The 12,108-nt window shown below is 40.4% G+C and overlaps 1 protein-coding gene across 10 annotated transcripts in view; it reads left to right on the top strand.

The window, feature by feature from the left end:
- The window catches only part of TRIM9 (tripartite motif containing 9), a 275,613-nt gene that overhangs the window by 239,110 nt on the left and 24,395 nt on the right, over nt 1-12,108 (top strand). For 5 of the 10 annotated variants that reach the window (XM_063715571.1, XM_024231732.3, XM_002824735.6 and 2 more), the window contains 3 exons: nt 1,314-1,424; nt 2,575-2,728; nt 10,919-11,076. In XM_063715571.1, coding sequence (XP_063571641.1) covers nt 1,314-1,424; nt 2,575-2,728; nt 10,919-11,076 — 423 coding nt within the window. The remainder of the gene's footprint in view (nt 1-1,313; nt 1,425-2,574; nt 2,729-10,918; nt 11,077-12,108) is intronic. The other 5 variants (XM_054530097.2, XM_063715572.1, XM_063715574.1 and 2 more) reach the window with 2 other exon arrangements.

Here is a 12,108-nt window from a genome sequence, read left to right as displayed (position 1 = left end):
CAGAGAAAAACTAAAAAGAAATGTCAAAGTACTTTAAAAATTTACATTAGAATGATAAGAGTATTTGCTTTTTCTCATCTATTTCCTGTTTCTTTTGGAAAGTGGATGAAATAATATTTAATGGAAAATAAATTTATAACCAAAAATGAAAAGAAGGAACAAGGAACATTTTAAAATAATTATTATTAGATTCTCTTTTGGCTATTATCCATAAAATCCAAAATACTAGATATTTTTTAGGCTTTTGCAAAGTAGTATAAATATTGGGGATGTGAGTAGTTATGGTTCCTGGAAAACCCTTCTTCAATTTTACGCTTCAAAAACCATTCAAAGATAGGTGCAGTGTAGTCCCAGCTACTTGGAGACTGAGGTAGGAGGATTGCTTGAGCCCAGGAATTCAAGACCAGCTTGGGCAACATGGGAGGACCCCATTTTTGGAAATAAAAAAATATATAGTCATTCAAGATTTGGGTTACTGAGCAGAGGACACATATGACAAATGCCTCTGAAGAAAAAAACTTTTCAAGGAATGTCATGCATTCATCACCAAGCACAGACAGCTTCTTAGAAGCAGAAACCACTTGCTCAGAGAGATGCCTATTTAGGTTAAAGCAGACTCACAGCTTGGCAAATGAGCAGCCTTTACAACTGCTCTCCAAATGAGGCAGTGGTTTCAGTGGGTTATTCTTAAAACTTAATTCTGCATCCGTCTTCTTTCTTCAGCTTGTCATTAGCTCATTACCTCTCCCAAGCTCCATCTTGGCTCTCCAAGTCCCCCACCATCCATGCAAGGAAAAAGATGCAGAACAATTGACTGTGGGGCTGTGCGGAGGGGCAGGAAGGGAAAGGAACTGGGTTCAGTTGGTGATGTCTGCTCTTTAAAAGTGAAGTAGAGGGCACTGAAGGTGGTCAGTGTCACCAAGCACAGCTGCAGCCGCATCTTGGGGAGCTATAGCTCCTCCACAGACCCCCAGCAAACATCGCTCAGCAGAATCAGCTTCACAGAAAAGTGCAGGGCAAGGGGACCTTTGGAAGGTGTTTGTTGATGCACCAAGGTTACCAGATCTAGGGTTCCAAGATCTATCTGCCTTCCCTTCTGATGGGTGCTGTTACCAATTTCCTTTGATAATCCTATCCCATCTGTCTTCCAGAGCCCTTATCCCCAGCAGACACTGCCAGAAAATAGCCTCATAAATTTAGTTCCATTCCAGGATGGAATGGATTCTGGTTTGAAGAAGCTTTCCAATGGTCCAGTTTGCTTCTCTTCTACCCTCTGCCATCTTGGACCGTTCTGTTGTTTTTTTTAATCCTAGGTGGTTCGAGATCAGATCTCTCACTGCACAGTGAAATTGCGCCAGACCACAGGTCTCATGGAGTACTGCTTGGAGGTGATTAAGGAAAATGATCCTAGTGGCTTTTTGCAGGTAAGAGTTAACTAGTTTCTGCATCAGATTCTAAATGTCCCATAGGACATAGTCTAGGATGCTTAAGTCTGACTTCCAACAGCCCTGGGTGGGCCTGGGTCCCTCAATAACAGAACCTACCTCACACTGCAGTGTACATGGAAGTAAGTGCCGGCTAAATAAACTTCACTGACTTTCCGGAAGTCTCTGGCACCACGTACTACAAGTCTGAGAGGTGCATGGGCTTTTTTCTTTTTCTTTTTTTTTTTTTTTTTGCTTCTTTTTCTTCTTGTGTTTAATCATGAAAACATAATTCTCTGTAAGTTCTTTCAAAGTGGAGTTATTGCCTTGCCCAATAATTCGGTCCTTATTCATTAATATCTCTTGGACAGTTTTGTCAGATGTCTAAGTGTCTAAGTTTGTAAGATGTCTACCTTCTTGACACCTTCTGCTGGCCAGAATGTCAGTGATTTCTCAAATGCAGAGATTTCTCATTCTTCAGTGTTAATTGTTTTAGTGAGATGCTATGGTGTAAGCTGGATTTTACCTAAGCTTTGATCCCAGTGATAAGGAACCTTTTGTTAAGGAACATGTAGATCTCTTCCAAGTCACACTCTACTAAACTGGCCAAGAGTGACAGAAAGAGATTGAATATAAGAAATGAAGGAGTTTTCTACCAAAGAATACAGTGATAATCACATGAAGATGATGTGCTTAAAATGTGAGAAATTCCATGTGCACCCTCACTAAACTATTTTATGAAACTCGTTTCCAAGTCTTGATAGGATACCCACACTTTAAATTAGAAAGGTTGAGCTATTGATTCTAATAGAAATTAACTAGTTTCCAACATATCATCCTTTAAAATTGTTGGCATTTAGTAAATCTGTCATAAACAGCATGATCATATATTCAGATTTGTCTAATAAATCAGTTAACACCTGCTAATTATTTATAGTGCCCCCCAACTCACAAAAGTGTTCAGATTTGCTTGATGAATTATGAGTCACCCTAGTGCTAATGGGGTGTTCCTCACCAACAGCACTGAGGCAGTCAGTGTATGAGTCCTCAAGGCAGTTTGGGAGTAATGCTCCTGGAGAGCCAAGGGGCAGTGTTGTGTTTCAAGTGTGGTAGTGTATTTCTTAGGCTGTGGTCTTCTTTATCTGATTAGATTTCTGACGCCCTCATAAGAAGAGTGCACCTGACTGAGGATCAGTGGGGTAAAGGCACACTCACTCCAAGGATGACCACGGACTTTGACTTGAGTCTGGACAACAGCCCTCTGCTGCAATCCATCCACCAGCTCGACTTCGTGCAAGTGAAAGGTATGTCCTTGCATCCGCCAAGTCAGAGAGCAACATCCTGAGTGGATGCTGGTGCTTGAAGCAGGATCAATACCCCTTTGGCTAATGTTACAAGAATCCGGAGTGGCTCCTAACTTATGTAATGAAAATGTATCCTTATAAATGTGTGACCTACCTTTCAGCAAGCTGGATAAATTCAGATCAACTCAATGCTTGCCTCTTTGAGAGTCTTAGAGATTTCAAGTGCTCAGCACCAGAGAACAGCTGACATGAAAAGAGGATAGCAGAGAGAGAAAGAGATCATCACAATACATAAATAAAATCTTGGTACAGAAAGGAATCCAGAAATATTGATATAAATCAGGGGAATCCAGAATTGAAATGACTGCTTCCACATGGATAGAGATAGTAAGCAAATGGTTGAGCATGGATCAGTGGGAATTTGAGAGGATCACAGTTGGCCTGCCAATACTGGCAGAAAAATGCAAGCCTGGAAGGAAAATGGAAATTTGATATAAACTTTAAAATTTGATTATGTGATTAAGGGATATGGCAAGGTCTCTTTGAGATTTTGGGTGGGGACTGAAAATATTTTAAGGAAAACAACTCTTTCAAAGAAAAATGACAACTCAAGCCAACCATGCAACAACATTTTTATGGCAGTGTAATAGCCGTTTGAAAAATATTTCTTTTTAACTGTTTGTTTTGAAATACACAAGAAGTTACAAAAATAGTAAGAAGTTTTGTTCATCCTCTACCCAGCTTCCCTTGATGGTTACATCTTGTAGCTATAATATAATATCAAAACCAGGAAGTTGACACTTAACTGTGTGTGTATAGTTCTATGCCATCTTATCCTATGTACAGATTCCTATAATCACCACTGCATCGGAATACAGAACGAAGATCTCCCTTCTGCCACCCCTTTAAAGTCATAGCCCTCCCCTCCACCAACTCTAATCTCTGGAAACCCCTAATCTTTTCTCCATCTCTATAGTTTTGTCATTTGCTGATTTTCTAAATTGAAATTGATTTGCTCTTTGCAACTCCTGATTTAAGCATCCACATAGTAAATGACTCTTAGCATTCAGTGCTTTAAAAGTTTTGTTTCTTAAGAAAAACCTACCTGCATCCTTTTATCAAAGAGAGATTATATAAGCCAGTAAGTTTTAGGGCTGTCTACTTAGGGTCTACGTGATGCAGTTAAATGCGTTCCTGTACTTGGTACGTGTACATCTCTCAGCCTTTGGATGGATTTTTGCTCTCTTTTATTTTCAACTTTCTCCCTTTTTTTTTTTTTTTTGGTTTAATATGTGTTGCTTTGGGAAGATGCCTTCATAAGTTTTTGAAGTAGTGTATAGATTGGAAATAAGTATGCTTTGTTACAGTAAGAAAAATGTTTAGCATTTATTGAGTGCTAACCAAACCAGACATTCTCCAAAGTGTTTTACGTATAACTCATTTTATTCTCGTAACCCTAGTAGACAGTTGAAGAAACTGGGGCACAGGAAGACTGGGTTACTTGCCTGAGCTCACACAGCTAGTGAGTGTCAAGGCCAGGATTCAAAGTCAGGGGAGCATGGCTAGAGAACCAACTCCTACAACTTCTAGTTTGTGCTTTAAAGCTGGTGCCACACTGAGCCGCTGCTTCAAGGAATAAGTGAATTAATCTCTTAATATTAACAAATCTACATTTTTGTTGCAGAAACTCTTTCTTGCTGTTTATAAAAAATATTTTTAATACCAATGTGGTAGCCTGTAAAATAAGCCCATCCTTAATAAAATATAGAGCCCCAGATAAATCCCCCTGGATCAGCCTCTCTCTGTTCCCAATTCTTTCAATGAGATAGAAATCACTGAAGGGTATGTCACAAGTAGCTTAAAGGAAAAAATATGTCACAAAAGAGCAATAGAAAGGCTTTTGGTGAAAGAGGAAAAAATGAGCTAACCCAATTAGCCTCAGTGAGGGGGCAGGAGGAGGAGGCAGTTAGAGGGTAAAAGCCTCAGGGTTTTGAAATGCTTTAATCATCTGTCAAAATCCTCTCCTCCCCCATTCATTGCCCTCCTGAGTCATGTCCATCTGCCCATGGTGGAGTGCAGGCCAGTTGGCAGGATGGTAAAGATTGAGCTGGAGTGAACAGGCCCTTCACTGGGTATGGGAACTGCGAGTTCATGCTCTCTGCATCACAGACCACATTTCTAAAGCACTGTCACTTGGCCACTTAGGACTGCACACAAAAGTAAGAGGGACAAGGCTGTTTGTCCAGTCTGTTCAAGTCTGCACACACAGCAGAGAATACCAAATATTCTCAGGGCCAAAACACAGAACCCTCTCCCAGCACAAATCCATCTGAAACCACACAAAAACCAGAACAATGATTCAAGAAGTTAACCTAACAGGCCATTTGGTATAGTACTGGATTATAGTCTTCCATTTTCATTTTCTTTTTTAACACTTTGTCTAATTTAATTTACTTCTGATTATTATCACTCTGCCTGGTTAATTTATATGCTTTGCTTTGTGCTCATTGAGTTTAATTAATTCAGTGAGAGCCTAGCCTTCTTTAGAATCTGAATAATTTTCATCTGTCAGATGCTTGCGATGGAAAGAAAAAGCCAAAGGTCACGACACAATAGAACTTGATTGGCTGGAGTTCAGACTTCTATTGGCCTCTGTAATATCTGTTAATATATACACAACTCTTCCTGTTGTGGTGTTAATCTTTTCATTTTCTAAAGATATTCTTTGTCAGTTTAATAAACTGCCCTTTCACACCTTGTCATAAAAAATATGTCAAGAAACTGCACCTCAAAGAAAGAAGTAGCATTTGGAGTGGTATTAAAGTAATCCGTCCATTGTGAAACTAACAATACATGTAATTCAATATGTATTTTCTAATTGTGCTAAGTTGATTACAGGAGGAAGTTAAAATATTTTCAAATTTACTTAAAGTATGCATTTAAAGTTCTGACTCAAAATCATAACTAAAATATCTGTTTACTTCTTGACTCAGAATTTTATCAAACATCTCTGGTTTCAAAAGCTCATCATAGATGCCATTGTTGTTGCTATTGTTTTTGTTGTTGTTGTTGTTGATAACAAAGAAAGTAGGTTTGCAGTTGGCTTTTTCATATTTACACTCAGACCAGCTGCTATTCAGCAAGAATGCACTATCTAAAGTTTTACTGTCTTATTAGCTAAGGATTTAACTGGCCCGTTCTGATTCCACACCACCCTCAAGCAATGGAGATCAATTTGGAGAAGGCTGGTACCTTTTTTCTAATATCCCTAAATTGTAATGGCACGTTTTCTGGTTGTATTTTGATTAGAAAATCATCTTACCCTCTTTCCAGAATACTGGAAGTGGCGTTTGATCTTTCAGACTTTTCTTTTATAGAAAACAACATATTAAGCTTTGTCTTCTATTTTTATTAGAGAATAATTAAAAAAACATTTTCCAACCTTAATTCTAAGGGTGTATAATCAGCTCTTTTCCAGGTCATAGGAAGGAAATTTTAAGTCTTTTCCTAGTCAGCCAAGGGCTTTACTGTTTGGTTGAGAATAGATTTCAGATACCTACTTCCTCCGCCAATAAATATTAACCCAGAATGTCTAAGTACACAAAGAATCCCAAGATTCATGAGTCATGGTACTGAAACGAAATGCCAGTTTGTTCTTTCTGAACCAGGATGAAACAATGACCTAACAGTTCACCAAGCCTTTTTAGCACATAGACCATTGGCTCTTAATCCCTTTAAGTACCTCTACTCACCTAAGGGTGTATTTATTTTTATTGACTCGAGTTGAATATAAGAGCCCTGAATATGCACCGAGGTCATGGGCAAGGACAGTGTGATCTGAATAAAGTCTCCTATAAATCATAGGGGGAAAGCTGCCAGAGGGTTAGCGGGGATGGAATGAGCACACACACTTGCATGTAATCTGTTCATGCTGATAGCCTGAAATGCATGGACTCAAAACATGTGTTCAGGGTTATCTTTAACAGTGTACCAGTGATAGCTTTCCAGAAACAGCTTGTAGTTCTGCTAAAGTCTAAACTTTCCTCAGATGCCATTTGTGTTGTTCAGCCACCATAAAGGGGAATGACAGTCTACAAATGAGCCTTCAGAGAAGATAATGCAGTAAAATTGCATTCCCAACCACCATAGTTGTGAAGGTAGAATCTTTATTTGGGGAATCTTTATTGTTCACATTATAGGAAACAGAAAGAAACTTGGGGAATTAGATGTGGAGACTTTCCTCCAGTACACTATTTCTAAACACCGGACTGGAGAGGGGCAGTATGATGCAATACTAAGCACACAGCCTCTGGAGCCAGGCTGCTTGGCTTCAGATACCAGTCCTGCCACTTACTGGCTGTAAAACCTTACTGTGTTTCCATTTCCTCAGCTGCACAATAAAGATAATTGCAATACCTTCTTTATAGGATTATTGTGAAAATTAAATGAGTGAATACCTGTAAACCTCTCACCACACTCTCTGGCATTCAGTAAAGTGCTTGAAAGCATCCCTTACGATTAGTGTTCCCTGTTGAGGTTGGGAGCCCAGCTTCTCTTCTCACTTGTCCCTGCCACACTCCTGTGTACTTTCACAGAGGAATTCTGGATGGTTGTGAGTGTTCACAATCTGAAAGATCAGTGAAAAAAAAAATTAAGCAAATAAAATGTGAGATAGAATTTGAAATAGAGTGGCCTTAAAAAGGGAAGACATTTGAAAACATTGGTATAAGAAGCTGCTACTGGAAAATTTAATTTTGAACCACAGCTCTGCCAGACCTCTTCAAGGAAGTCAGTGAGAATAGCTGCCCCCTTGTATTTTAAGAGAAGAATTTTTAGCCTAAAGCTTGATTTTACAGGCTAAAAGAAGGATAAATGCTAGAACCCTGATCAGGTCAGGGGAAATTCATTCTTAAGGAAATGACAAAAGCTGCCCCAGAATGATCATGAAAGTGTAAAAATCAAGATAGCTATGACAGCCCCAATAACAGGAGTTTCAGTAAAATACAATGCTCTTCCTTAGATTTCAGTCCAGAAACTGTAGTTCTATCCTTTTCCAAACCATAAAAGATAGATTAATTGGAAAGTACTTTCGATTTCTAGTAGACCATTTATTTTGTGCCTAATGAAGTTAAATAGGATAACATAACACCCACTATAAAATACATTTTTCTAGAATGTCAGCCTGAGTCTCTGCTAATGAGGCTGTAATTTTGGCACATTTACCTTTTGTATACAACTTCACTGGGGGTAAATAAGGAAAACGGAAAACTAATTCTCAGCACATGGAGGAATAGATTCAGACAGATGCAGAAATCTCTGGGTTTAGCTCTGTCTTTTTTTTTTTCCTCTCCACTCCCTTTGACTTTTTGTCCATTTGCTAATTTGTCTAAATCTGGGACGATATCAAGATCTGAAGATTATTGAGAGTCTAGCCTTTTTTTTATCCTTTTGGTCTTTTAAACTGTATCCACCAAGGACTTATAAATTAAGTTCTGATGTTTTAATTACACATGACATCATGTATTTCAGTTACTCTTTTAATTATACCTATGTCTACACAGGTACATTTGAGTTTCTTATCAGAGACGTTGTAAGCATTTGCATGATTTAAGTTGAAACCATCTGTGATCTTACTCTTTGATTTTTGTAATTGATGAAATGTAGACTTGCCTGAAACATGAACAAAGGAAAAAAGAAAGACTAATATGGAGCTAATGAAATAAGAGCATAAGGAATTGTTTCATGGTGGGCGCTAACTAGTAAGGACAGTTAAGAATAAATACCCCCCGGGGGGAATCATTCATGTCTCTACAAGCCCTTTGAAGAATGGTTTCCCTAAACCTGTTATATTTATCTTCCATAGTAAATATGTTAAAAATGTATTTTAATAAAGAAAACAAATTTAAAATAAAAAGGAAAGTCCCTAGTAGTTAAAATGACCTAAAGTTAATCCTGCAATTATGACTCCTGGGTGATGCCTATTTATGTTTAGATACTCTCATTAGAAGGCATTATGTCTTCTGTGTCCTTCTCTTTCCAACCAGTCCTGTAGTTTATTTAGTGAGCAAGACAATGAATTTATTTCCTTTCCTCCAAATCTGGATTTCTGGGGCTTCTGAGCCTGCAGTAGCTATAGCTCTTTGATAAGATTTCATCCAAACCCTGTGCCACTGAAGCTTAAAACATGATTTCTTCTCCTAAACCAATTGCCTGCAGTTTTAACAGGCACTAATTTTGATTTAGCTATGTTTGATTTAGTATCTCAGACATGGTTTTATTATAATGCCTCACAGTCTTTTCTTAAGTATAAGACAATTAACCGGCTTCACCTTCTCATTTCTTATGTTACAGTCACTGCTTTTGTTTTCTAGGTTATCTACCATAGAACCTGTTTTCTAAACTGCTGTAAAATTAAACACTGTTTTGGTTGGGATGACTGACAAGGCATAGATTTAATTCAGTGCACAAGACACAGAGTCCAATTTTGGTACAGCATACCAGGTGTTCCATAATGAACATTTGTTCATCTAAATGTCCCTGGATATGGTCCAAGCTGTTCTCTCCTGTTATTAAAGTGCTAAAGCAATAATAGTAATAAATCAATGTTTTGGTGCTGAAAAAAGTTTTTAAGCAGCTGGCAAAAACATGGTTCCCAGCCAGGCACGGTGGCTCACACCTCTAATCCCAGCACTTTGGGAGGCCGAGGCAGGTGGATCACGAGGTCAGGAGATCGAGACCATCTTGGCTAACACGGTGAAACCCTGTCTCTACTAAAAATACCAAAAAGAAAAAAAAAAAAAAACATTAGCCAGCCGTGGTGGCAGGCACCTGTAGTCCCAGCTACTCGGGAGGCTGAGGCAGGAGAATGGTATGAACCTGGGAGGCGGAGCTTGCAGTGAGCCGAGATTGTGCCACTGCACACACACAAAAAACCATGGTTCCCAACTACATATATTAAGTTTATATATGAAGAACTGGGATTATTCAGTAACTAATATTTCTATGTGTGTCTGAAGGCTGAACTAATTTGCAGTTTAAGTACTAGAAAAGAGTCACAGTATAAAATGTGGAGGGTGGTGTCATGACTCGTAACAGCCATGACAGACTCTCACGCGGCTGCAAAGACATCTTGAGCCTCCTTGTCATGCTCCAGGCCCCTAGTCCACGTACCAGGCTCACAGTGGGTGTTCTATATCTGAAAATGAGTAGACTTGACCTAGTGCTGTTTTGGAGGTATAGCTACCTTGAGAGAATGACATCAGGTTCCTCGGAAGTTTTGAAATGGAGCAATCACTGTGATCTCACTTGGATCCAAATTTTCAAAAATCCACTGTTGTAGCTACTTATGTGCACAAGACCTGGAGTAGAATCACTGGTTTTAAAAAAATGATGGAATATTGGAAATGTAGTAGTTTCAGAGCTATTTCTCAGAATAGGCAGTCTCTGGTTTATTAACTTGGGTTTAAATCTCAGAATAAGTTTTATGATAAAATTATTAGCACAGCGGCCGGGCGCGGTGGCTCACGCCTGTAATCCCAGCACTTTGGGAGGCAGAGGCAGGCGGATCATGAGGTCAGGAGATCGAGACCATCCTGGCTAACACAGTGAAACCCCGTCTCTACTAAAAATACAAAAAATTAGCCGGGCGTGGTGGCAGGCGCCTGTAGTCCCAGCTACTCGGGATGCTGAGGCAGAAGAATGGCGTGAACCCGAGAGGCAGAGCTTGCAGTGAGCCGAGACTGTGCCACTGCACTCCAGCCCAGGCGACAGAGCGAGACTCCATCTCAAAAAAAAAAAAATTATTAGCACAGCTTCAGGCGCATTATGAGTTAAATAGGCTTTAGTGGGTTGGACTGGAAACCCAGCCTCCATGTAAAACGTTTCCTTTAGGGATAATGTCTTCAGTGCTCAAGGGGATGAGAACAGAGCAGTTCTGTGAATCTGCCTGTCTCCCCTCCAACAGCCACAATGAAGGTGGGAAGGGCCACTGTGCGCTTAGAAAATGGCCTCATAGCAAATCAGGAGCCAGTCTGACTCCTGAGGACTCTGTGAAGGGTCCTGTTCAGTTCCCTTGTGCACCCCATTGTGGCTACTTCTAACCACGTGTTTATCAGGGGGATGCTTGCCATTCTAAGATACTGGAATATCTGCAGCTTAACAGAAGCCAGAGTTACACTAATTTCTGTTTAGCTTCCTCTCCAGTCCCAGCAACCCCTATCCTACAGCTGGAGGAATGTTGTACCCACAACAACAGCGCTACGTTGTCCTGGAAACAGCCACCTCTGTCCACGGTGCCCGCCGATGGATACATTCTGGAGCTGGATGATGGCAACGGTGGTCAATTCCGGGTCAGTAGAGAGCCCACTACATACTTGTTAACCCAAAGCAGTGACTCTGTCAGAGGACCTGCCAGGGAGTCTCAGGGCTGGCTTCCCCATCTCTCCCAGGGACAGGCCATCCTGGCAGGGCCTGCCTGCCCTTCACCTGAAGCCTGCTTTCTCTCTCTACCATGAAGGTGGATGGAGCAGTCTCTGAAACTGCCCTACCCTTCTTAAGAGACAGGACATGCAGTACTGGAGTCAGACTGCCTGCATTCAAGTTGGTCTCCTCCACCCTAGCTATATGGACAATACCTAATTATCACCTCTTTGAGTCTTCAGGTCCTCATTTATTAACGAGAGGGATGATAACAATAGCGTGAATCTCATGCCTTGTTGCTAAGAGTCCATTAGATAATTCATACAAAATTCTTAGCATGCTGCCTAGAACATGGCAAGTGTGCATTATTAGCTATTATTATTACCATCATTGCTTATTGCTAATAATATAATTAACCGTTGTCCAAGATTTATTTCTGCAATCCACAGCTTCTAATGTCTTTGATTGGCATTCCTCTTAATTCACATGATCTCTTGTTATAGCTTCCCTATTCTAAGCAGCCTTTCTAGCAAAGGTTTCCCCAGTTCTATAGTTTTGTTCTGGGCCTTTCACCAGATAGAACTGGTACCAGAAGATTGCTACCTTCCCAAGGCAAGGGAGCCCTATCCCCATTGAGAAGCTCATGCTGCCCTCTGAAGGCAGGATAGAATGGCCTCCTGGTAAGACACGGCTCTGGTACCACCAGGTTGATGATTCATGTGCCACCACCTGCCGGCATGTGTCTGCTTCTCTCTCATACAGAGCTTCATTCTCATCCATCCTCTCCCTGCCACCCTACTTTCCATCCTCTCCACCCTAGTCTTGCCTGGAAGTTCTGATGCTTGGAGCTTCCTAAGGGAGCAGCCCTTCTGGGGACTGAGGCCAGTTCCTGCACTGATGAAGAGGAGACCCCTGTCTAAAAAAACCTCAGGCCCGTGAGGATGAGGCTTTCTTCTGGTCAC

Source organism: Pongo abelii, chromosome 15, assembly GCF_028885655.2.
Source record: "Pongo abelii isolate AG06213 chromosome 15, NHGRI_mPonAbe1-v2.0_pri, whole genome shotgun sequence".
Classification (NCBI taxonomy): domain Eukaryota; kingdom Metazoa; phylum Chordata; class Mammalia; order Primates; family Hominidae; genus Pongo; species Pongo abelii.
This window is presented reverse-complemented; position numbering and strand designations above follow the sequence as displayed.